This window comes from Myotis yumanensis, unplaced genomic scaffold (genome assembly GCF_028538775.1).
Source record: "Myotis yumanensis isolate MYYU_CA2020_CCGP unplaced genomic scaffold, mMyoYum1.0.hap1 SCAF_13, whole genome shotgun sequence".
Lineage (NCBI taxonomy): Eukaryota > Metazoa > Chordata > Mammalia > Chiroptera > Vespertilionidae > Myotis > Myotis yumanensis.
In genome coordinates, this window is record NW_027223764.1 from 16,226,337 (window position 1) to 16,253,292 (window position 26,956).

Below are 26,956 nucleotides of genomic sequence, written 5' to 3' on the forward strand. Positions count from 1 at the left end.
GGCCCTCGCAGTCCTGGTTTCATCCGGAAGGTCCTCCGGAAGGTCACTGGGCTGTCTGGTCTAATTAGCATATTATGCTTTTATTATTATAGATTTTTATTGTTGTAAGTATTACAAATGTCTCCCCCTCTTTTTCCCCCTTCCCCCCACAACCTGGTTTCGCCCCAGCCCTAGGCTTTCACCACCATATTATCTGTGTTCATGGGCAATGCATATATGCTATAAATTCTGTGGAATTATAATTTTAGAAAACAATTCTGCCGTTAACATTTATATTGCTTCCAACTGTTTGTGGGTTTTTTTTGTTTTTGTTTTGTTGTTTTTTTAATATGTTTTTATTGATTTCAGAGAGGCAGGGAGAGGGCGTGGGAGATAGAAGCATAAATGATGAGAGAGAATCATGGATTGGCTGCCTCCATCACACCCCCTACTGAGGATCAAGCCCGCAACCCGGGCATGTGCCCTGACTGGGAATCAAACAGTGACCTCCTGGTTCATGGGTCGACGCTCAACCACTGAGCCTTGCCGGCCAGCTGTTTTTCTTTTTTCTTTTTTGCTATTATACACTCTGTTGTCCCAAACATCCATATACATCTTTGGGAAGTTGGGCTGCAATTCTTGTAGGGTAAATTATTGAAGTGACTTGACAGGTAAGAAAGAGAGTCTGGGGTTTATGTCGGGTAAAGAGCCCACCTGTTCAGTGCCTTGGCGGAGTTCATTGTGCATTAGGAAGATGGTAGCACCAATGGGCTGTGGTTTCCTTTGGAGTGGAACCTCACTCACTGTTGCTTGGTCAGCTGGGAACCCATTTTCCACCCTTTTCACTCCTTTAGCCACCACTGTAGCCCAGGCCTTCAGTCTGAAGCTCCCTTAGGGGTATCAATCCTGTAGGTAGTCCAGCTCCCAATGGACCTGGTAGACCCACACCAGAGTAACCTGCTTTAGTTGGGTCGCTTTCTTGCTCAAAAACACTCAACGTCTCCCTGTTGCTTGGCAGATTAAATTAACCTCTGCTAGGAATTTAGAGCTTGAATAGGGTGGGAGGATTAGATAGGGGAATGACATCAAGACTCCCTTCTTGCCCTTGTAGAACTACGGTCTAAGAGAGAGACCCCCACATGAGCTAGCTAAGTAGGATGAAATGAGTGCTCTGCAAAGATACAAAAACAGGTAGTATGGAAGCTTCCGGAAGGGAACTGTTCGCTTTAATGAGGGGGATAAAGTGTCAGTCCCATGAGGACCTGGTGCATGTGCACAAGAGTATGTTTGTGTGCATGTGTATGCACACCCATGAACATGTGTATATCTGTTTAGCGGGCCATTTACTATGTACCCAGCACTGTTGAGTGCTTTTGGCTTCCCCTCCCATTTAATTCTCACACCAACCCTGTGAGATGGGTATGAATCCATCTCCATCTTACCAGAGAAGGAAGAGACTTAGCCAGGTAGCAGAGCCAGCGATTGAAGGGTCTTGGGAATCAGAGCTGGCGTTCTGGGCTGCTGAGCTTGTGTTCTTAATCCTCAAGGAGGCAAGAGGGAAAGATAAAGAGAGGCTGTCCCTGGGGAGGCAGGGATAGAGCAGGCAGATGATGGGGCGCAGTGAGGAGCCCAGCTGTGGCAACTTGGGGCACTAAGAGAGACTGGGGCACAGGGCTGGAATGTGGTGCCTGGAGTTCAGACTTCCCTGCAAGCACACGGAGCCTCCGGAGGTGTTGCTTGACATGACCCAGTGAGTGTTTAAAGATGAAACCCCACACGTGGTGTGAAGGATTGATTGAACTCAAGAGACTGGAGGAACCTGGAAGACCAGTTGGGAGGTGATGGCAGTGTGGTGGCCAGGTTCTCAAGTCAGTCAGGAAGGTCAATATTACCTTTAAAAAAAATCTCTTAAATGGCCCAGGCAGTTCGGTGTCGAGGACACTTTATATTTGACTCTGTGCAGTGTGAGAACCACTGAACTGGAATAAAAGAGAAACAAAAGGCAAGTCAATAGCCTGCCTCTGGCATCCAGACCAGGCCACCTGTAACCCAATGGGCGTGGGGGTAGGGGAAGCATGTGGGGGCTCAGGGTTGCAGCCTGCCTGTAAGGTTGACTCTGTTTCACTTTACGATTAAGCCTCTATAACCTGCAGCCTCATTAGGAGGGTATGATCATAAGGAGGGACACAGAGAGTGAAGTTAGCATAGAGCAGTGGTTCTCAACCTTCTGGCCCTTTAAATACAGTTCCTCATGTTGTGACCCGACCATAAAATTATTTTCGTTGCTACTTCATAACTGTAATGTTGCTACTGTTATGAATCGTAATGTAAATATCTGATATGCAGGATGGTCTTAGGCGACCCCTGTGAAAGGGTTGTTCGACCGCCAAAGGGGTCTCGACCCACAGGTTGAGAACCGCTGGCATAGAGGGACAGACAGCCTTTCTCTGTCCTGGTTTTCCTCACTTCTCATCATCTTCCTCTCTCCTTGGATAGCCCTTTCCCACGCCCTAAAGGAAGGTGCTTCCCTATCCTCATGCTTTCATTTTCTTCTCTGTTCTCTTTTTGCTCTGGACCCTCTTTTCTGTTTAATCTATGACAGTGGTTCCCAAACTTATTTGGCCTACTGCCCCCTTTCCAGAAAAAATATTACTCAGCCCCTGGAAATTAATTTTTTTTAAATTTTAATAGCAGTTACTCATCGCCCCCAAATGCACCTGTGGCCATCACCGCCCCCCTGGATCGCTGCAGCGCCCACTTGGGGGTGGGGGGAGGCGGTAGCGCCCACTTTGGGAATCACTGATCTATGACCTCTGGGCAGATTTATGTCCCCAGCTAGTCAGCACCTTCTCACCAAGGGCAATCAGTCCCTCACTCCTTACCCACTTTACCGTACTCCCTCAGCGACTGGTATTTAAATTAATGGCATCACCAGTTTTCCAAAGTCAAAATCTGTGTGTGACTTTTGACTTCTCCTCCCACGCCATTCAATTCCATTCTTTGTCCTGTTGATGAGTGGCTCACCCCTCCAAGCCTGGAGGCTGCCTCAGTGTTCACTTGGCCTGATGTGGGGGCGGGACCCAAAGTTCATGTCATTTTCAAAGCTGCCCAGGAGCTTCTGATGCTGAGCCAAGGTGCTGGAATTATGGCCCAGGGTCCATTTCTGTTCTGTCTCAGAGATTCATTACCTTTTCATCTCCATTTTGCACCCCTCTCTTCATGACCCCAATTCTAGGCCACATGGCAGCCGAGACGGACTTCTGCAGGTCGATGCAGCCAGCCTAGACCAGAGCAGTCCCCTTTTGGTCACCTAGCACCTCCCTCTGCACCTTTGCTCTAGCCATTTCCATTGTCTGGATTGTGCCCCTCCACCTGCCGAAATCCTTTAAAGTCATCTCAGATGTGCCTTCTATCTAAAGGGCCTCCCAAAGCTACCTCAGGCATTCGGGCTTTCTCTACTTGCATCTCATAGTCATTAGGTGTCTTTCCTCTGCAAGATGCATTGAACAAGCATATTTGAGGCAGTGTCCCAGACGTGTGGGATGAGGAGAGGACAGACAGGGTCCTGTTCTTGAGCTCCAGACTACTTACTGATGCTAAGTCAGTCCTAGCCTTGCTAGGACAAGGGTTCTGGTGCACCTTGAGTGTCACACTCTGTTAATATTTGCTGATCCTGCTCAGTATCATGACTTTTTCTTCTTAGAAGAATAGGTTGCATGCTGTTTTTTTCTGACATCAGTTGCAGCAAGTTAAGTTGATCATATTTTTCCAATTCATTGCCCATCATCATTATTGCAAAACCCTCCTTTAAGCCCTGCTTTATTTTTATTTCCCCCCTTCATCCCTAATCCTCACTCCGATCCCTTTTCCCCTTCTGCCTCTACTCTAACCTGTTTAATATAAACCCATGTATCCTCAGGAAATAGGTTGTGCTGTTTGTGTGTGTGGTTTGTCATCTATATTCGTATTGTGCTGTAGATTTTGTTTGGTAATTTCCCTTCTGACTCCATAATATGTTTAGATGACCTTTTACACTGTTGTATGCATCTGTTGCTTCTGACTGCTGCAGAGCGTTCCATGGTGGCACCCAGCACAGTCTACTTATTCACTCCACCTCTCAGTGATACTGAAGTTGCCTCCAATGCTCTCGACTGCAAAACACTGCTGCAGCCAACATCCCGTAGGCAGCACCCCTGGCAGGTTGCAGGGAGTTCTCCAGGATGTGCACCCAAGAGGGCATAGGGCAGACACAGACTTAGTTTAAGTTGATTCTGCCATATTGCTTTTCAGAACGGCTGCACAGTTTCTACACCTACCAGCAGTGAGCCAGGGTTCCCATCTCCCTGCATCCTCACCAGCGCTTGGTATCATCCAGAAGAGTAGCTCATCTTCCTCTCCCTTCGGGCTGTTGGCACTTCTTCCTAAGGACCAATCCAGCTGAGGTTGGAAGACATAGTGAATTTTAATGTCTTCATATCATTCCTTCTTGGCCTGTCTCCCCGGCTTGTAATGAAAGTTCTTTTCATAATTCCCTACCTGTTTCTCACTAATGGGACCAGAAACCTAAAACCTCTCTCCATTATCTTCCAAGAACTCAGCCAGCCTTTCAAAACTAAACCTCCTTTGTTTTCCAACTTAATCTGAAATAAGCCCTTCTTATCTTGTTTTCCCACTTTGCTCAGTGCCTCGAAGCCTCACTGGTCATTCTGTGTGTTGTGGCAGGAATGGCCCCTGGGAGGTGTTGCTTCTTCCCCTGTGTCTGCTGTGGTGGGGGTAGGGCTGCAGCTCCTCCCCGGATGTTACTCCCACCACAGAAGCCAGGTTTGGGATTTAGCTCTGTTTAAATTGTGGCCTGAAGCCTTTTTGCAAATGGAAATAAGTTGGGTTTATTTGTTGGGGATAATTGTAGGCAAAAGAATCCTACCTAGAGACTAACTTTTGGCTTGAATCGTTTGATAATTATAACTATCCTATGGCAGTTCCTGGGGTGGGCTATTATTGAAGTCTTATAGCCTTTCTGGTCCCAGAAAGGCATAAATATGGCTTTAGATCCTATGTTAGGTACATGTTATGTGTTTGCCTGATTTCTCCAATTACTCTGTGAGTGCCCCTCCCCCTCCCCACCTTGCTCCACAGAGCTTTACACTTAGCAGGTGCTCAGTAAATACTTGTTGGGTGGTTGACACAGGATTACATGTTAATCCATCATCTTCAAAGGCTAAATCCAGACCTGTTTAAAAATACACAAACAATCCTTCCTTTAAAAAGTGGCGTTGCCTTCTTACCCTCACAAGTGTTCATGTTAGTCTCATTTATTGCTTTTTGGGGTGGGGGGTGGGGGTCTCAGGGGAGTGACTCCGAGAGCCTCTTTAACTTAAAAGAGACATAATAAATCACACTCCGTAGAGAAGGCTGGATGCCTGCGTGTGTCCCAGAACTGGGTCTGGAGCACAACATTCTAGAAACTAGATGGTTCCTTTGCTCACCCCACCCCCGCCTGCAGGGCTTGCCACCCACAGCAGTATGTGGTATCCTACAGATCGCCATTAAATAAACAGTCCCTTGAAAATACAACGTTAAAAAAGTGCCGCCTATGTATTGTATCAGGAGAGCTAAATATTATGGAAAGGGCCAAATATTTCCACTGTGTTAAGAAAATAAGAACCCGGCCTCATGGAACTTCCCACTCAGTGGGCAAAAGATGTGGTGGAGACTTCAAAAGAAGGAAGAACTATTAAGACAGCATGAGCTGTAACGGGTGACTGCTGCACTGAGAAAAGAAAGTGTGTGTGTGTGTGTGTATGTGTGTGTATGTGTGTGTGTGTGTGTGTGTGTGTGTGTGTGTGTGTGTATTCCATATGAGGCTGCGCCTTGCACCTGAGAAATAAATTAATGGACCTTATGTATATGTCATAGCTCACCCAAGCACTGTCCGACTGTGACTGGGGCTGGGGGTGAGGTTAGGAGGAGGGGGAGGAAGTGCAGAACAGAAACACTCTTTGTCTCACAAGACTCGAAAGGCAGATTCACAGGAAGAGGCTCCTCATCCTGGGTCTGAAATGAAGATGGACACTCTGGCTGCAAGGCTGATGGCTCTAGCAGAGGTCCTGCTCTTGGGCTCCAGGCAGTGTCTCAGCCGGCGAGGGGCTCCCTGACCCAGAAGTGGAATATGAGAGTGATGAGGTTCTGGCTTCGCCAACCCTCCTCCCTTCACCAGGTTGAGCTTGTGAAGCTGGGGGAAAGCTGAAAGGCCACGCGGCCTCACTTTCTTTGGAAAAAGACCAGGAACCATCTTGCTTTTATTAAAAAGTTAGGCTGGGTTATCTCAGGGAAGACAATGCTTCAAAGTTGACCAAGATCTAAGTGGCTGGCCCGCCTGCTCTAGTGGGCTGGGGAAGCTCATTTGAGGAGTGGCAGTAAAATCGCTCGCTGGTCTTGCAACCTGAGAATGTTGTTCTTAAACCTGAGAAGGTTGTCGATGAATCCTCGGAAGAACTCCCAGGTGTGGAGAATGGACTCTTGTTCATTCTGCTGACTTGGGACTTGGCACTCTTCCTAGCTTCCTAGCTTTCTCTTCCTTAGCATAAGCCTTCTCCCTCTGCTGGGTGTGTCCACCACAGTGGTGATGCTTCAGCTCAGATTCCCTCCCTCTCTCTCAGGAGATGTATCTCCCAGGAGACCATGCTGGGCCCTGCCAGGCTGATAAGCATGGTCGCCAGCTTTTGTTGAATTCTCCGCTGGGGACTGTGCAAAGCTCTGTACAGGAGGACCTTCATTCAGGCCTCACACCAGGCCTCTACGAGGCAGGGATATTATCATCCACTTTGTTATCCCCATTTTACAGATGAGGAAGCAGAGACTCCAGCAAGCATAGGAAAATGGTCATGTAGACAGGACATGGCTAAGCTGGGATTCAAACTATGCAGCGACAGCCAGGACACGGCCCTGCCCTCAGAAGTCTCCCAGTTTAGGTGTAGAGAGAACACTTCCTCCTGTGGAAAGATAAGTCTCAGGGTCAGCAGAATTGGGTACCAAAAACTCCATGGGCATTCCAGGGAGGGACTGGAAGGGACTTGCGGTGCATTGAGCATCCTGTGAGCCAGGCTCTGCTGGGCCTTGTGTCCATGACCTCTTTTAATTCTCATAGTAACTCTGTGAGGTTCATTTTACAGATACTGGACTGAGGTTCAGAGAGGTTATGTAGCTTACTTAACACCGCACAGCTCATGGGAGGTGGAGCTGGGCTTGACCTCACATGTCTAACTCCAAAGCACATTCTCTGTGCCCAACACCACGACAGAGACTCCATTTTAGTAGAGTTCTCAGGGACAGAGGGCTTGAAGGGGGGTAAGAGGAAAGGAGGGAGATAGGCAGGAGCAAGTATCCAGGCCCGGGACACAGGAGGACCTGGGGAACAGCAGGAATTCCACCCGTTCTCCCGTGAGTGAGCAATTGGCTCAGTCTTCATCACCATCCCAAATCCATTGTCTCTGGACTATAGCTGATGACATGTAGTGGCTGCTGAAGGCCAAGTTTCTTTGGTTCCAGGGAAGTGATGTCCCTTTTCCCACCCCTCCAGCTCCTCCTGCCCCTCCTCTACCCCGAACTTTCTGGATAATTCATTAGATGTGGTCATTTTCAATGGGTGTGAACCTGTCAGGATGACAGATTAGCCGTGGGGCATCTCATCTGGAAGAACCTGGATTCATCCCTTGATCACCTCCATGCTCTCTGCTTCTCTCTACCTTCTGCCCAATCTGAAACACACCCGCTACTTGCCCTCCCAGCACCTTCCAAGCAGCATCCCCCGGTTCCCTAACGGTGACCATGAGTTGGCTCAGCCATGTTGGCCTTGTGAAAAGCATGTCCATATCCATTTTCTCCGACCTTATCTCCTTTATCCAACAAGCATTTATGAAGTGCCTACTGTGTGCCAGTCACCATGTCAAGTGTTGCAGATTCCAAAAGAGTTACATGCTAGGTGAGGAGGGAGCTTACAGACTGGCAGGGGTGACCAGCATTAACCAGAGTTACATATGTGGACATGCAGTGATGGACCGAGGTCAGGAACGACTGGAAAGGAACAGGATGCTCTGAAGCATGAACAGGAGACAGCTGTGCAAATTTGGAGGAAGGGAGAATGGTGTTCCAGGCAAAGGGAACAACATTTGGCAAAGGCTCAGTGGTGGGAGGGAGTGAGGTGTTGTAGGAACTTCACCACAACCTGTGAAAGCAGTTCCTTTTTATTGACGTGATGCCCATTTTATAGACAGTTAAGGTGAAACCCAGGAGTGGCCTTCTCTCCTGAACTTAGGGCAGGATTGCTTTGGTGGTAGACCCTGAACTGAGAGAGGCCTGGGTTGCTGTCAGGTTCTAAAGTGTACGTGGCCCTGACAGGTTTGGCTCAGTGGATAGAGTGTCGGCCTGCGGACTGAAGGGTCCCAGGTTCGATTCCAGTCAAGGGCATGTTCCTTGGTTGCGGGCACATCCTCAGTACGGGGTGTGCAGGAGGCAGCTGATCGATGTTTCTCTCTCATCGATGTTTCTAACTCTCTATCCCTCTCCTTTCCTCTCTGTAAAAAATCAATAAAATGTATTTTTAAAAAAATAAAAAAAAATAAAGTGTGCGTGGAAAAAAAAAAAAAGCCTGGCCTGAGTGGCTCAGTGGTTGAGCATCGACTTATGAACCAGGAGGTCATGGTTCGATTCCTGGTCAGGGCACATGCCTAGGTTGCGGCTTGATCCCCAGTAGGGGGTGTGCAGGAGGCAGCTGATTGATGATTTTCTCTTCTCATTGATATTTCTCTCTCCCCCTCTCCCTTCCTCTCTGAAATCAATTAGAAAAACATTAAAAATATATAAAGTGTGCATGATGCCCTGGCCGGGTTGGTTCACTTGGTTAGAGTGTCATCCCATACACCAAAAGGTTGTGGGTTCAATTCCTGGTCAGGGCACATGCCTAGGCTGTGGGTTTGATCCCAGTCGGGGTGTGTGAGGCAGTCAATCGATGTTTCTCTATCACATCATGTTTCTCTCTCTGTCTGTCTCCTTAAAATCAATGAAGGCATGTCCTCAGGTTAGGATGAAAGAAAATTAAATATTAATAAATGTAAATAAAGTGTGTGTGGGGCACTGGAAGGAACTGTGCTCTCTAGGGAAAACCTCCTAGCATTGGGAGCTGGTTCCACCAAAATCTGTTTCCCAAGGTCGCCATGTTCCCAGTAGGTCTGAAGCTGTCTGATCGCAGGAAGGCGCTGGGGAGCACACTGGGAGCCTGGGATGAGGTTCTGTGCCTCGCCCAGAGAAGACACAGCTGCGTGGAGACTTCTGTAAGGAAACCCAGAGGCAGCGTCGCACAATGGAAATAGCAGAAGTTTAGGAGTCTGGCAGACCTGGCTGTGTATCGGGGGTTATATCCATGTGACCTTAGACAGGTCATGCAACCTCTCACAGTCCAGGTGCCCTTGCTTGCAAAATGGGAGTGATGATATCACTGATATGGCTCCATGTCTGAGGTGCTGAGCTGGATGAGCTCTGAGCAAACACTCGCTCCCTCAGGGTCCTCTGGACATCTGTCAGCTCTGCAGATTTCTGCAGAAAGAAGAGTGTGCCTGATCCTGGAGGGTCAGTGGGGGAGAGGTTACCCAGGAGAGTGCCATATTGGGCACATTCCACATGGCTTCAAGCTTTCGGAATAGCCTGGCAAGCCTGTGAACGTCCTCTTAGGGGCTGGGGCGTAGCCTCCAGCTGGCAGGGGCGCACTCCCGGGTGGGGTGCTGGGGTGTGGGTGCTGAGGTGTCTTTTTTCATCTCTGGAGTAGTGAGTGAGGCCTTGGCAAGCTGACTGGCGTGGCTTGGTTGTCCCAGTGGAGGCCTGCCCCCAACTCGCTTGCCTCCTTCCCTCAGCTCAGCTCCCTCTACAGGCTCCTCCCTGCCTCCCACCCTGGGGCTCCCCAAGCTCCCTCAGCTTTCCAGGAGTCAGGGAGGTGCAGTGTGAGGCTGAGGCTGTGCCATGAGTTGGAAAGAACACAGCGGTTGGAATCCAAGCCTACTACATCCTGACTGTGTAACCGTGGGCAAGTCACGTAACCTCTCAGAACATCAGCATCATCTTCTGCAAGGTGGAGGCATTCCTCCTGTCCATGCACAGGGTTTGTGTCTGCATTTGCTGAGTCTGTATATGGATGATGCCGCCGGCATAGAGCTTGCTTGGAACTTGCTAGGTGGTTCTGTCCCTTCCTCAGGTGCCATGAAAGTTGTTGTGCTCTGTGACTTGGCTGAGCAGGACCAGGCTCCCAGTTCTGTAAGGGAAGTGGCTAAAGCCAGACAGATAAAGGCCAGAGTAAGGAATGACACTTTCTTAGACCAAGACAGCACTACCTTAAAGAGTTTTTATGCAACAAGAATTGATTCAGCACCTTGCTCTTCTCCTTTCTCCCGTGGTGTAATGCTCCTATGGGCAAATGTAGACAATCTAGCTCGTGGGATAGTTGCAAAGTATTTAATTCCAACAATATCCTGCAACATCTTGATGGGTACTGTAAAAAAATGTCCTTGAACATAGAACTTGACACACTTTTGTGAGTTTATCCCAGGATCATTTTCCAGCGGGGAATTGGTGAGTTAAAGACTTTGCATTTCTCATTTTGATATATGTTGGCAAATGGCCCTCCTAAAAGAATTCACATCCCTCCTACAGGGAACGAGACGTATCTATTTTCTCATGCCTTCATCAGCCCTGGGGCTTACCGAACTTGAATGTTTTGCCAGTCAGCTAAGAAAAAAATAATATCTTGTAGTTCTGATTTCTTTTCTCAGTGACACTTGAAGTTGAGTATCTTTTTATGCTGGATCTGCCATTTGTACTTCTTTTTGAGTAAGTGCTATGTACATTCTTGGCCCATTAAAAAAATGTCTATTGGGAGGTTCAACTTATTACTTTGGATGTAGAGGGTTGTTCTTAGGGAGTGAAGAGTGGTCTCCAAGGGGGCCTGGTGGTGGTGAAGTCAGAGTTTCCTCTGGGGCTCTCAGTGTTAACAGGTGTAAGAATCCTGTCCCACCCCCATCCCAATGCTGGGCAGTACATCGGGGCAGAGCCTATGATCGGATGTCTGTTTTGGGGGCATGGTGATAGACCCACTGCTTCTGGGATTAGAGAAGTGGGGGGCATGGTGGGATGCTGAGAAAGAACCTGTGTATGTGTGCAGCTATGGGAGAGCTCCAGAAACTTTGGGCGGGGGGGCTTGGGTTGCTAGGGGTTATATCTGCATAGGAAGCACCCCATGAGGGTGTATTTCAGAAAACAAATCTCCTAAAGTTGCTTGTGTGTACAGTAGGTATAGCATCCAGAAAAGGTCAGTTGTCTGTTTCCCTGGATAAATAAATACAAAAATAAATAAGAAAGATAAGATCGATAACAAAATAATAACAGATTTACCACTTGTATTTGGAGCAAGCTGACAGAGATTGCGCCTCCACTGGCACTGCCAGGAGGGAGCCAGGAATGAACTACCATAGTAGGGCGTTTGTTGCTGGCCAGGCATGTGCTAAGCGCTTGGCATACATTTTCCCGTTTAATCCTTATGCAAACTGTCCAAGGCATATGCTCTTAGTAACCTCCATTACAAACAAGGAAATGGAGCCTCAGAGAAAATTAAATAATTTGTCCAAACTCTTACACTAAATAAGGGTTGCAAAGCTAGGATTTAATACTGGAAGTTGTTGGATACCGCGCATTGGGTTTCCCTGTTTTTCCTCCCAACCCTTAATCCTGGGTTAAAGCTAGAAGGAGATTCCACATAGAGGGTGGGCGATGGGGCTGTGGTGTTCTGGCCAAGAGCCCCAAACCCCCAGACTCCCTCTCCGCGACCCCCCTCCCTGCCTGCCTCTCTCAGCAGCCCAGCTGGCATCTCAGAATACAGGGCTGGGAGAGGGGGCCCCTTACTTGGGGCTTTGGTGTGCTGCCTGGGAGGGCTGGAATCTATAGCTCACGCCTTTCCCTGCATGGGCCTGGGTGTGAGCGAGGGTGAGGGGAGGGGGCCTGCTCCCTGGGGGTGGGCTCTGGCCAAATGAAACAGGCTGAGGTCAGAGGAAGGGGACCACCCTCCCCAAGGGAATGCCTAGATGACGTGATTTTGGTGGGGGGGGGGGCGCGGTGTTGGGGGAGGAGGTCGGCTGTGTGTTTCTGTCTCACCTCCATGCCTGGCCAGATGGGGAATCGGTGCGGGAAGCCCGTCCAGATGCAGCCTCTGGCAGGCTTCCCTGGCCGCTGTGCGAGGCTCCTCTCCAGCCAGCTTGGCAGGTCCCTCCTCCCATTCCCACGGGGGACAGGGAGCAAATGACGTCCTCGAGTTGGCGGTGGCACAGAAGAGGGTCTCCTCTGGCCACGCAGCAGGGAGGGGCAGGGAGATGTGGGTTGGGGTTCTGGTACCCCTTTCCTCATTCCAAAGGCTCTGTATTCTGAGCCAAGTTTGGAGGAGGGAGAGGAGGTTTATAAGGTTTGCTGTCAGATCTGGAGACTGGGAGCGGACTGAGCATGAAACAAAGCCTCAGACTTCTAGCGCTTGGTCCCTTTCCTCTTTCAAAGTTGCTCGCGCTCTCCCTGCAGCACATGACCTAGGTCTCAGCCACTCTTTGCACCGTCCATCAGTGAGAGGCAAAGCACCCCGGGCACTGCCAGGACCTGGGCTCCCTCCACACCCAACTCCGAGATCTGTCCCAGTCATTCCATTGCATCCCAAGCGTGTCCGTGCCAGGTCCCAGAAGCCTTTGGGGTGGGGGTTTCTCAATCTTCAAGTGTCCTCTTTAAGCTCACTGTCTCCCCTCCTCTCCTGCCCGGACCCCACGCATTTCGCTGCTTGCCTTCTCCCATCACCAGGCCTAACCTCACCTTCGTGCCTACTCCTCCCTCAGGGGCCCTTCATCCTTATCTCTTCCCCTTTGGTCCTGAAATCTCCCCACATGCCTGTTCTTCCCTCCCTCCCCAATCCCAAACCATGCCGCATTTCCCACCCACAAAACTCCGGCTATGATTTCTGCTTCTCTGGCTTCCTCCCCTCCGACTCTCCTGCCCCGTCATTCCCACAAACTTCAGAACCAGGACTCTTCTGCTCACCTCCTGCCACCCTCTGCCTTGGGCTTCAGGCTCCAGCCCCCACAGCTGCTCCTGGTTCTCTCCCCAGCTCAGGCCATTGCATGCCCTTCCCTACCCCCAGCCTTTGTCTCTGCCCTTTCTACTGCTTAGGACACCCTCCCACCACGAAGACCCCCTGCATTGGCTTAGCTTGCCTTCCTCGACTTTCACCTTCACCTGACCTCTCCTCCAGCATCACCTCCTCCAGGAAACTCTCCACTCGGTGCCTCTCCTCTGTGTTCCCTGAGGGTCATGTGTGGTTCCCTCAGGGTCATGCGGGCTCTCGGTCTAGCCTCCACTGCAAATTACCGTTAGTGCTGATCTTTCTCACCAGCCCAGGAGCTGCCCTGGGGCTGGGGCTGTATTTTATTTGACTTGGGGTTTACCACTGCCCAGAGCAGAGCCAGCACTTAGTAAGCACTGGGTGCTTCTTCACTGGCCTGAACTGAATTTCATCAGACAGAAGTGACACGTCTTTATTGAGGAACTGCCTCCTGCCCAGTGTCCTTAGGCATTGTAGGGCAAACAAGGGAAGTCAGGATGGGTTGGGGAATAGACACGCCATTGGCAGCTTGGATCTCTTGTGCTGAAGCGGGTGCTGTAGCGACAAGTGCCTTTAGTGAAAGAGGGAGAAGGCTGTGGGCAGGAGGCTGTGAAGCCTGGAGGAGGGCTCTGGGTGGTGGGGTCAGATGAAGGAGGCTGGACCAAACTGCAGGCTCAGGACTGGAACAGAAGGAGAGACATGTCGGGAGGTGAGCAGATTTCACCTGGTTCTGCAGGTAACTCCTGTGGGCGCTTCCAACGTCAGGGCAGGGTCAGCGGATTTTCAGTGCAGTTGTTCTTTGTTGTTGTTTTTTATCCTGGAAGTCAAACAGGAGCTGATAACGTTCCCAGTCTTGCTGCTTGATGAGGAAAGCTTTACTACATGCCAGGCTCTTCAGGGCCAGTGAACTCTCCAGGCCAAGAGAGCAAGATGTTGCTGACATCAGTATCTTCCAGTCCGCAGTGGAAGAGAACCCGGTTTCTTCTTAACAAGCCTGGGAAACCAGGTGCATTTTAAGTCAGGCTTTCTCCTTAATCAGCCAGCTATGCCTACTATGTGCCAGTGTTGGTGATCTGCAACATGGGGATCTCGGTGGCCCAGGATAAATTTCCTCCAAGACTAATGGGTGTCACACGACCCCTACCTACAACGGGCTTGTCGTGTACCAGATGAAGGGGCAGAGGGAGCACCAGGACTGAGGCAGTCCAGGGAGGCTTCTAGGAGGTGGTGGGTCTTGATTAGAATCAGGCAGGTTGAGAGAATGGAGAAATGGAGTCCTTCCTGGAAAGATCTCCTTATCCAAGAGTGACATCTTTTCCCTTTTAATATTTTAAAAACAGCTCTATGGAGATATAATTCACACACCATACATTTCACCCATTTAAAGCATACAATCCAATGGTACAGGATATTCACAGATGATGTGCAACCATCATGACAGTCAATTTTAGAACGTTTCCGTCATTCCCAAAGTAACACCATTAGCAGTCCTTTCCCGTTTTCTTCCATGTCACCACACCCAGCCCTAGGCAACTACTGATCTATTTCTGTCTCTACAGATTTGCCTATTCTGGGCATTTCATATACATGCAATCATATAATATGTGTCCTTTTGTGTCTGGCTGGTTTCCCTTAGGATGATATTTTTAAGACTCATCTATGTTATAGTGGGTACCAGAACTTCATTTCTTTTTATAACTGAATAATATTCTATCGTATGGCTATAGCACATCATTTTATTTATCTGTTCATCAGTTGGTGGACATTTGGGTTTTCACTTTTTGGTTAATTTGGTACTATCTGTATCTATAATAATAAAAGCATAATATGCTAATTAGACCAGATGTCCTTCTGGATGAAGCCTGAGCTGCAAAGGAAGCCCGGGTCCCGGGTGCCAGAGGAAAGCCAGTGCTGGCAGCCGGGGGAAGGAAGGTGACACACAAACTCATTTTTTTGGTTGATTTTTCTTTGTTAAATGGCATTTAAATATATAAAATAAATATCAAAAATATAAGTCTTTGTTTTACTATGGTTGCAAAGATCAAAAAATTTCTATATGTGACACGGCACCAGAGTTAAGTTAGGGTTTTTCAAAATGCTGACACGCCGAGCTCAAAAGGTTCGCCATCACTGGACTAGCCCAAGGTCATGAAGATTTGTGCCTATGTTTTCTTCTTAGACTTTCATGGTTTTATTGTTCACACTGAGGTACTTGATCCATTTCGAGTTGATTTCTGTATATGATGTGAGATGGGGTTCCTGTCCGATTGAGTCAAATGGAGGTCCCACCCACCACTCACCCAGTTGGCAGTGGCACTTCGCTCCTTGAATTTAGGTCTCAGCTCAGCCACGCTCTCCTGAGAGAGGCCTCTCCTGACATCTAAGTAGCCACCTTCACTGCAGTCAGCTTCCGTCACTGCACTTCGTTGCTGGGACCGTCAGAAATGGTCGTGGGTGTGTGTGTGTGTGTGTGTGTGTGTGTGTGTGTGTGTCTGACACTCCTCAAGCAAGCTTCGTGGCTCCCTGCAGCGATGTCCAGCACCTAGTGCAGGGCCTGGCACTCAGCTGCCGCTTGGTCTATATCTGTCGAGAGCCGAAAACTTTTTGTTAAAGGAGCTGCCTTCCGAGTGGATTTTGCTTATCTGTTAGCTGTTTCTAAATATTTCTGAGCTGAGGTTGGAAGGGATTTTGCAGCAACATCACAGACAGGGGGTCACTCATCTCCTGCCCTGACGATCCCATTACTTCACAAGACAGCCCCTTCCATCCTCGGGCAACTCTGGTTGGAACGTTCTTTCTGACATTGTGCGAAGACCCGCTTTCCTACAGTTTGCACTTATTATCCACTGCCTTCCTTTGGGTACAACTGGAGTTGAACCTCCCATATCAATAGTCCTTTAAATATTTGAAACCAGCTGTCCTGTGTCTTCTGAATGCTCCTTGGGGCTCGGCACCTCTAATTCTTTCAGCTGTTCCTCCTGGAGCCAAGAAGGGCTGGACTCTGACCTCCCAGGCACTGATATAGGCCCCACGGAGCTGGGGACGGTCACAGGCTGCCAAAGCAAAGAGGCACGGCTACAGCTCAGAGCTAATGAACCCCAGTTTCCTTTTCTTTTCCCCATTTGAGCTGGTGAGTTCCAAAACTGGAGGCAGAGCTTTGAACAAAAGCACTCACTACAAACTCCCTAACTTGAAGGCAGAGGTGATTCTTTAAAAATATATATATCTATTTTTATTGATTTCAGAGAGGAAGGGGGAGGGAGATAGAAACAACAATGATGAGAGAGAATCATTGATCAGCTGCCGCCTGCACGCCCTGTACTGGGGATGGAGCCTGCAACTCGGGCATGTGCCCTGACAGGGAATCGAACTGTGACCTCCTGGTTCATAGGTAGACACTCAACCACTGAGCCATACTGGCCAGGCCAGAGCTAACGCTTAATAATACAAATTGCACTATAATGTTGCTTTATATTTAAGGAGTAATTTTTTTCTCAGCTCGTCCAGTGATCTTTTTGGTATTGGTCCACCTTTGTGGTTTTCAACCTGTAACAACCAGTACACTCACCTGGGGAACTCTGAAAACCACTAGTACCTCCCCCACCTGATTTAAATGGTGTTGGGTGGGCACTGGGCAGTAGTGTTTTAAAGCAATCCAGATAATTGTGTGTGGAGACAGGGTTTCAGACCTTGGCTTTAAGAGCTCCCCAAGAATGTTGGATGTTACCAGAATATCTAAGAGCTGGCATTAGCCCAGCGGTTCTCAACCTGTGGGTTGCGACCCCTTTGGTGGTCGAACAACCCTTTCACGGGGGTTGCCTAAGACCATCCTGCATATCAGATATTTACATTACTATTCATAACAGTAGCAACATTACAGTTATGAAGTAGCAACGAAAATAATTTTATGGTTGGGTCACATGAGGAACTGTACTTAAAGGGCCAGAAGGTTGAGAAACACTGCATTAGCCAGAGGACAGGCCAAGAGGACACAATTGTTTTATAAGATGGAATCTTGTTTTCAATTGTGAAAGCCATACATGTTCAAAAGAAATAAAATAATATAGGAATGTATGAAGTATAAAGTGAAACTATTGCATTTTTCCTTATCTTAACCCAAATAACCACTATTATCAGTTTATTGTGTTTTTCTCCAGGTTTTTATAGTGTACACATATGTGGGCATACACAAACCCCATACACATACCTCACCCAAAATAAATCTAAAGTCATATTATATACATGCTGTTTTGTAATCTCTTTTCTTTTTCCTTTCTATCCTGTGGACATTTCCCCATAATGACAAGAGAGATCCATCTTATCTTTAACAGATGTATGAATCATGATTTGACCCTTTTTAAAATCAATAGACATTCAGTATTCCTTACATTTTTTGCAGTTAAAAACAGTACAGCAGTGAACATCTTTACATACATAAACACATGCAACACACACATATGCACACACACACATGTTGTGTGGATAAATTCTTACAGATGAAATTGCTGAGAGAAAGGGAATGCAAATTTGGGATCGAGTTAACCAAAATGCCCTCCAAAAGGACTATTTCGGTCTACCCTATGCAACAAAATGCCTAATGACAGCTATTTGCCTTGAGTCAGAGCTGAGCTTTGCTGAGCACAGCACAGAGGAAGGTGTGAGTGTAGCCGCTGGTGGGGAGGAAACGGTGGGGTCATTTCCCCCGCAGGCTGTGTGTGGAGGAGGCGCTGGCCTCTGGCCCTGCCTGGCTGATGTGTTTCCCAGGAAGAGGAAACCAGGCTGTGTGTGTTAACCTTTGCCTTGCTCTCCAGGGTGTGACGATGGAGCGAGGCACGTTCACAGGATGTGTACGTCCAGGTCAGCGGACTTGGGTCAGTCATTGATTTGGGAGTGTGTGGGCTGGCAGTCCTCCTTTCCAACCCTTTCCTAGATCCACTGGGTTGCATCCAAGCCCGTGGAAGCCCAGGCGCGTGATCCTTTTTATGGTTCAGGAGAGGATACATCTAAGGTTTCTAGGACTCTAGCTCCTGAATGTCAATGCACATCGAGAGGTGAGCTTCCTTCTCCTAGCCTGGGCACACTGCCACCCTCTCTGGGCTCCTAGGCATTCCCCATGATGTCCATTACTGGGATTTCCATTGGAGCAACTGCTGGCTCAAGGTAGTCAGACCCGTTTTCTCTGTCTGATAAATTGGCTTGTGGCCAAAGGGTGGAGGCAGGGGTGGAGGGAGAAAGGTTCAAAAGTTCAGCCGTGCCTTCAGGTACCACGCTCAGAGCTCTGGAATCTCCAAAGTGGGTTTCTCTCTAGAGTCAGGGCTACTTGGTGACTCCAGAAACTTCTGGGGAAGAGACTAAAGTTCTAAGAGTGCAAAAGACCATGCCAGGCACTTAGAAGGGGAAGATGGGAAAAGATCACCTTTATTGAGCAGCTACAGTGTCTGTGTTCTCATTGACCTTCATAGTGGGGCAGGCATTACCACCCCCGTTTTATGGAAGGGGGATGAAGGCTCAGAGAGACTCACAACTTTTCTGTAGCTGATCTGATTGATTTTAAACCATGCAAATGTGAGTCCTGGTTCCCACTCAGGGATCCTTACCCACCTGCTGTATGGGCAGCCTCGGTCCTGACTAGTCACTCACACATGAAGCAACAGTTGACAGAGCAGGGAGTGAACCATGAGGGCAAACCTTTGTGGCAGGGACTCTACCTTGCTCCGTTGTAGCTGTTGGAAGAGGAGGAAATGGTCAGGCTATGGAGCCAGCGCCACCTTTGAACCTGAACTCCAGCACATGCCACCGATCAGTTACCTCTCTAGGTCTCTTTATTTATTAACCATACCAGACCTGAGGCCCTAAACCTAACTGTCCCCTATACCTGGGCTCCTGAGTATTAAAGAGAAAAAACCAACATGATATAGAAAAATGTTAGTTACATGCAAACAAGTGGTTAGAATAAGATCGAACTTGGAGACATTGTAGAAAATAGGTCTAGGCAATGTACCGAAAATTAGGTACAGCGGTATAGCGGCAGATTCGGAAATTACTGAAAAATCGGTACAGCGGTCTGGTAGGGTTAACTGGAGATGATAACAGGACTTTCGTCATAGAATCATGGTAAGGGCTAAAAAAGATCATCTGAATGGAGCGTTTAGCAATCCCTGGAACACTGTAAGTGCTCAGTCCATGGGCGTGGCTATTGTTATTCCTAATGAAACCAATAGTTTGTGCAAATTAGAAAACAGTTCGGAAACACTGACTCCGCCTGCTGTTTCTCTCTTGGTTCTGGTGCCTGGAAGGACAGGGCTTTGACAGCTGAACCTTTTCTGAAGGTCCACGTAGGGTTTGGAAATCCTGGGAGCTCCGACTTCATACACTCGTTTCCCCTCCAGGAAACATGAAAAAAAAAAAGAAGAAGAAGAAATAAACACCTCTGACTCCGAGGGGCCTGCCACAGGTCACCAGTCCTTTCGGAGGGGTGCTCCTGAGGGGGCCATTGTTTTCCCTGCCCGACAACAGAGTTATTTTTGCTCTTCTACTTTCCCAGGCCAGCTTGTTATTAGTTGTAGGTCCACCGCCTCCATGTATGTCTGTTTCCCATTTCCTGCTCTTTTTCTACTCCTATTCCTGTCCCATGGCCAACGAAAAGAAGCCGGCTCACCGTCTCCCTCTTCCTGGGTGTCTAAATAGCTAATGTGCATTGGGCACTGACCGTTGTGCCAGGCCCTGTGCTGAGCATCTGTGTGCATCGTCACATTTAAAGGGAAGCTCCCATTGTGAGCCACACTTTGCAGCTAAGGAAGCCCTGACTCAGAGAGCCTAAGACACGTGCCCAAGCTCACACAGCTAGGAAGTGTTGGACTGAAATTTGAACTCATAGATGCTTTTATTTTTATTTATTATTTTTTAAAACTTATTTTAAAAAATATTTTTATTGATTTCAGACAGGAAGGGAGAGGGCGATAGAAACATCGATGAGAGAGAATCACTGATTGGCTGCCTCTTGCATGCCCCCTACTGGAGATCAAGCCCGCGACCCAGGCATGTGCCCTTGACCAGAATCGAACTCAGGACCCTTGAGTCCACAGGCCGAATCTCTATCCACTGAGCCAAGCCGGCTAGGGCCCATTAGATGCTTTTAAAGCCTTTTTCCTCCTCTGTGATGCCAACAATACCTTTGGCCTTTCTGAGCTTCACCTTTTGGTATCCCATGGCTCCATCTTGTACCGTGCCCAACTTGATTTGTCAGTGTGAGTCTGGCTACCCCAGCTGAGCTATAAGGGTCTAGAGCAGTGGTTCTTAACCTGTGGGTCTCGACCCCTTTGGCGGTCGAATGACCCTTTCACAGGGGTCACCTAAGACCATCCTGCATATCAGATATTTACATTACAATTCATAACAGTAGCAACATTACAGTTATGAAGTAGCAACGAAAATAATTTTATGGTTGGGTCACAACATGAGGAACTGTATTTAAAGGCCAGAAGGTTGAGAACCGCTGGCCTAGAAGCTGAGGACGTTGCCTCAATCTTTAGCTTGGCACCAGATAAGCACTCACTCGGCATTTGCTGGTTGCTTTGTTCTTTCACTTATTATTATTTTTTATGTCTTTATTGATTTCAGAGAGAGGAAGGTAGAGGGAGAGAGATAGAAGCATCAATGATGAGGGACTCATCGATCGCTGCCTCCTGCATGCCCCCTACTGGGAATTGAGCCTGCAACCTGAGCATGTGCCCTGATGGGGAATTGAACAGTAACCTCCAGGTTCATGGGTTGACACTCAACCACTGAGCCACACCAGCCAGGCTTTTCCTTCACTTATTTAGCGGACATGGAGTGAGCAACTCTTAGGTGGAAAGTGTGATTTGCCATGATCATGCCATGATCTGCCTTCAGGGAGCTTCCATTCTAGTGGGGAGATATACAGGGTTGGCTCACTCAATCCTCACCACAGCCCAAAGTGAGGTGACCGCTGCTATCACCGTACTGTAGACTAATAAATGGAGGCACCAGTGTTACGGAGCTTTCTCCTTCAACCCTCTTGCCTACCCCCTGCCCTCCAAATTAAATAAACAATTGAGGACAGTGATTCATGCCAACAGAGGCAGGCACTGAGTGTGATGGGTAGCCATGACTCTTTCGAAGGTGTATGATGTTGCATAGGAGCCTGATGACTATCCCCTCCTCTGTGTACCTATAAAAAGCCTCTTTTCCCAGAGGAGGGCCAAATGGTCTGCAGCTGCAGCGCCTGTTTGAGAGGCGACTGCTGGACTCGTGGTCCTGGGAGGAGCATTCTGCCGGCACACACCCGCCCCTCCCAGAGCTCATCTCGGGTTCACTTACACTGTGACTGTTCCATAAACATGAAGTCCAGACGGGGCATGGTGAGGGTGATCTGAGGACTGAAAGGGTCTGCCACCTGGTCATTAACCCTTAGCCAGCCTGTGCAGGTGCATGCTGGGGTGGAGCTTGCCCTCCAAATCCAGGCTTCTAAGTGGGGGCTGTTCCCCAAATCAACAGCCCTACTCCTAGCCAGCCGATCCCACCCGGAGGTGGTGTGAGCAGGTGAAGCAAGACTGTCACCGAGCTAACATTTGGCTCGGGGCCAGGGCCAGCCAGCTGGGATCCAGGGAAAAGAAGGCCTTCCTCAGTAACCTGAGCACAGCGCCACAAAAATACACGCTCTCCTCCGCAGTTCCCACCTCCTGTCCCTAACTGCACTTTCCTTCAGCAAAGTTGAACATCAGCACTTGCCAGCACTTTCTAATTAAGCACAGGCTGGTCCTAGGCCTTCTAGGACTGGTTGGGCCATGACTCTGCGTTGTTAATTGGTCGCAGCCCAGGTCCGATCGTGGACATCCCTCCGCAGGGACTGGGCAGGGCTTCATTCTCTGCGCACTGGAGTTGAGCTGCGGGTCTGATTTGTATCAAGGCTGCTTTCTCGTTGAAAGGAGCAAGACTTGGAAGCCGTGGAAGTCTCCGAAGCCTGAGACATTTCTGGGCTTTAATGAGCTGAGCAGATGGAAGGCGGCCCGAGTGGGTGGGCTGGTGGGAGCGCGCCTTCGTGCGGGTGTCTGGTGGGAGTTGCCATCGCAGTGTCTGCGGTGGAGATCCTCCCTGTAGAGGCTGAGCGTGGCAGGAGGACACGAGACTCTGGGGCTTCCTCTCCAGGGAAGTGGGATGCAGTTGCTGGTCTACAGCGAGGCTTCCTAGACGCCTGCCATCTGCCTAGAAGGCCAGAGACGGGGGAAATAGAATCCACGGGTTTTTTAAAATCCAGAAGGAAGGGAAACTCCATCCGGGAAACATAACCCCAAAGTGTGTGGAAGCAGGATGTTTAATTGCAAACCTTTCTGGAGACACAGCTGCTGGGTAATGTTATCTCGGTCGTTCCTGTGACCAGAGAAGTTTATCTGGGCCCCAGTAAACAGAGCTGGCTTTCTCAGATGACCTCTGCCCTGTCCCCCTTTCCCCTCCACCTGCTCTTTCTCTACAGTTTATCCCTAAGGTTTTCCGTCCGGCAGCACCGGTTCAGGGGGGCTTGAGAAACTGGTGAGGGGGGCAGGCGGGGAGAGTGTGAGTTGTTTTATCCACGGTTCACCTGGAGGGACAATCTAGGATGTTCAAGGTTTGGAAGAAAGCAGAGGTGCCTCCTGCTCACACGAGAGAAAGGGGCCTGGAGACTGGCCTCAGGATTTAGATTGTCCAGGAGGGTGGGCTCCGGGGCCTTGGGCAAATCCCAGAGGTTTGGGAGAACCTGGGAGTATGGGCTCATTTCCCATCACCACATGGGAGTTACCCTCATGCCCTGAGGAAGTACAAGATGTTAGCAGAGGCAGTTCTTTTTAATTATTGAAATTTTGGGGGGTGACATGGGTTAATAAACTTTCATGGGTTTTAAGTGTACGATTCTATAATACATTGTCTGTGTACTGTATTGTGTGCGCACCACACAAAGTCAAGTCTCCTACCGTCTCCATTTATCCCCCCTTTACCCTCTTCCGCCCCCATCTCACCCCCTTTTAGCAGGAGCAAGTCTTTGCCCAACAAGCAAAGAAAATGTGCTTGAGGAGAAGCATGGGCTTGTCCTGTCCTGGTGGCTGTGGCAGACAAGGGTCACATGGACAGCTCTCCCCTCACCCCTGTCCTCTGGCTGTGTCTCCACAGGGCTTGTCTTTTGTGTGGGTTGAAGTCAAGGGTTAGACCTAGAGACACCCTGTGACTTTTCAACGATTTTGAAGAGTAAAAAGGGAAGGACTTTTCCAAGGGAGGCATGCTCTGGTCATGCCCTGTGAGTTGCACCACCCCTTCCTCTGGGCCCTGCTTGGTTGGCCACGGAGATAGGCTGCTGTCTAATGGCCTGCAGGCAAGTGCAGTCTCTCTCCTGGGAGGGTTCGGCCACGTGGGACCTCCTAAAGCTGCAGCCACCTGGGCAGAGGTCAGGAAGGCAGCACCTGGTTGTGCACAGCATCTGCTCCCTGCCCAGGATCTCCGGAAGGGCAGATGCAGGTGGGAGGGCAGATGCAGCTGGCAGGATTTGGGCGTCAAGGAGCTGAGAGTCAGTGCGGGGTGGGAGGGCAGGTTATAACCCCTGTGAAAATTCCAGAGCATCCTGCCGTAGTTAGCTGGTTGTATATGAGGGTTTCCTTTGTGTTGGTCTGGTTTTGTAGCATTCCTAACCGTTGACTTCTGTCTGGTCTCAGGCTCTCAGAATTAATATGACTCCACCATGGTCCTTTAGGCTCACCCCCTAAGCAAGGGGTGCACAGACTCTTCAGACCATCTAGAGCTTTATTTGAAAAGATGTCATTCAGCCGGGCAGGCATGGCTCAGTGGTTGAGCATCGACCTATGAACCAGGAGGTCGCAGTTGCAGGCTCGATCCCTAGAGGCAGCCGATAATTGATTCTCTGTCATCATTGATGTTTCTATCTCTCTCTCCCCCTCTTCTTTCCTCTCTGAAATTAATAAAAGTATTTTTCAAAAAAGATGTCATTCAGTTCTGATTAAGTAGTTTGGTTTAAATATCCACATTCCTAAATCTACACATAGAGAGATAGTCCATTGTGGTTAAAAGCATGGGGATTGGACTCAGCTACACCCGGGTTCAAATCCTTCGCTCTGTATGTTGCTACCTGTGTGACTTTGGGCAAGTTGCTTAGCTTCTCTAAACCATGGCTTCCTCCAGTACATAATGGGGCTAACAGTGGTAGCTACCTCATTGAGCTGCAAATCAAATGAGCTAATGCATAGGAATGTTTTACACTGTGCTGGCCTGTGGCAACCAGTACCTCAATGGTTTCTGCAATGTATTGCATGAGCTATATGTTTACAGGATATAAAACACAGCATACCCTTATCTATTTATTATAATAATGGTCAATAGTTTATTTGGGGCTTGTGAGGATAGGCATGGCCTTTTATTTTATGTTCTTTCTTATCAGGATCACATAAAACATGCCATAAATGCCCTTTCTCGGGCTGGTATCACTTGGCTCTATTTGCTTTGCTTTGTGGCCCTCTGCTTGGGTGCATTTCAGAACAAACACGCCACCCTGCGCGAGGCTAACTCTGACTTAGGGGTTAAGGGAAGAAGGGACTGTTTTCAGAGCTCACTTCCTTGGCTGTTAGTGGAGAAGCCAGACAGAAAGCCTCACAGCCCTGTGTGCAAAACCCTGGCTGTGATCTGGATGTTTGTGTCCCTCCTCCAAGTCATACATTGAAGCCCTAGTCCCCAGTGTGATGGTATTGAGCTGGGGCCTGTGGGGTGATTAGGTTTCGATGAGATCATGAGGGTGGAGCCTCAATGCTGGGATTAGTGCATTTATAAGAAGAGGAAGAGACCAGCGCCCCTTCCCTCCACCATGTGAGGGCACAGCAAGAAGGCAGCCATCTGCAAGCCAGAAAGTGGGTCCTTACCAGGGACCTTGATCTTGGTCTTCCCGCCTCCATAACTGTGAGAATAAATGTTTGTAGATGGTATTTTGTTATAGCAGCCCAAGCAGACTAAGACAGCCCTTCTTCATGGTGATGTCAGCTACCCTGATGCCAAAGTGTCTAAATGCTATTCCTCTTTGCTAACATTTCTTCCTTCTCACGGGGGCCAAGAGCCCAAGCTTCTCTGCCCACTTTGTTCTCCTCATTCGTAGAGTCCCCCCAGACCACCGATTCAGAATTGCTAGACCAGTGATGGTGACCCTTTTGAGCTCGGCGTGTTAGCATTTTGAAAAACCCTATCTTAACTCTGGTGCCATGTCACATATAGAAATTTTTTGATCTTTGCAACCATAGTAAAACAAAGACTTATATTTTTGATATTTATTTTATGTATTTAAATGCCATTTAACAAAGAAAAACCAACCAAAAAAATGAGTTCGCATGTCACCTCTGACACTCGTGTCATAGGTTCGCCATCACTGTGCTAGACAGAGGCCTGGGAATATGAGTTTGTATTAAGCTCCCAGGTGTTCTGCAGAGCAGCCTTGAGGTTGTGTGAGAGGATCCCCTCGCTCTAACTGACGCCTCTCCCAGGAGGGTGTGCGTTTGGTGTGGGTTCTGGTAAAAGGGAAAAAAATGGTGAGAGCAGAGGCCAGATTGTGTAGGCAGGGGACCTTCCCTCCTCCAGCCACCTCCTAGGCAAGGAAGCCTTCCAGAGCCGCCTGAGGCAGCAGCCTTGGAGCGCCTGTCTGAGCTTGGGAACTGAGGAGACATTGGAAATGGAGTCCTGAAATACTGTCATCTCTGAAAAGTTTACCCATCTTCCATGCGCCAACATCTCTCCTGCAAATCCACTTGTCATCCGGAGTGTCAGCTTGGTCGTTCAACAGAGCAGAATGTTTTCTGAGTGCCCGCTCTGTGCCAGGCTGAAATGCACCGAGCTAAGACTTAGGGGTAGAGAGGAGTCGCAGGTCTGAAATGCTGTGGTCTCCTGAGTGGTTTTCCAGGCGAGTTCTGAGAATCAACTGTGGCAGAATACCCCAGGGCAGTTTGTTAAAACTATCGATGCCCGATTGCAACAAATGTACCACTGTGGTGGGGGTGTTCATAATGGGAGAGACTGTGCCTGGTGGGGGGCATATGGGAATGCTGTACTTTCTACTCAATTTTGCTGTGAACCTAAAACTACTGTTTAAAAATAGAGTTTTAAAAAATAAAATGTAAATGCCCGAGCCCCCCACCGCCCCAAAACCCAAGTTTACTCATGCAGAATTTCAGAGGGGGGGGGCGGCACCTGCAACTGTGAAAGGCCCCTTACAGACTCTCATTCACCCCAAAGTTTGAGAACCAGTGGAAATTAGCTACTTAAAAAATTTTTAACAACTCCAATTTTCTGTTCATTGTATAAAGTACATATACTAGTAAATGAAAAGAAGGAAATTAAAACCACCTGTAATTTTATTCTCCTAAGATAATCATCCTTAGCATTTTATTGATTAGGAACTGAGAATGTGTGTTAGATGTGTGTGTGTCTGTGTGTATATTTAGACATGTGTGTGTAGCATTTATATGTACCTGACACCGCACTGGGCTCTGGGGACAGAGATGAGAAAAAGAATGGTTCTGACCACGGAGCACCCACAGTCATGTTAAATGGTGCCTGGTACCACTTGAAGCCCAGCCTTAGTCACCCACTCACCTGCTCTTACTTTGACCCCACAGGTATACATCATCAACGTGACCTGGTCGGACTCCACGTCTCAGACCATCTACCGGAGGTACAGCAAGTTCTTTGACCTGCAGGTGAGTTGGTCTGAGCTCAAATTGTGCCCAGTTCTCTCTGTGGCCCTAGTTTGTGGTGGGCTGGCCT

At 48.7% G+C, this 26,956-nt stretch overlaps 1 protein-coding gene across 2 annotated transcripts in view; it reads left to right on the forward strand.

Annotated features, from left to right (window-relative positions):
• Window positions 1-26,956, forward strand: part of SH3PXD2A (SH3 and PX domains 2A) — a 209,967-nt gene that overhangs the window by 18,774 nt on the left and 164,237 nt on the right. For both annotated transcript variants that reach the window (XM_070432353.1, XM_070432354.1), the window contains exon 2: window positions 26,809-26,889. In XM_070432353.1, coding sequence (XP_070288454.1) covers window positions 26,809-26,889 — 81 coding nt within the window. The remainder of the gene's footprint in view (window positions 1-26,808; window positions 26,890-26,956) is intronic.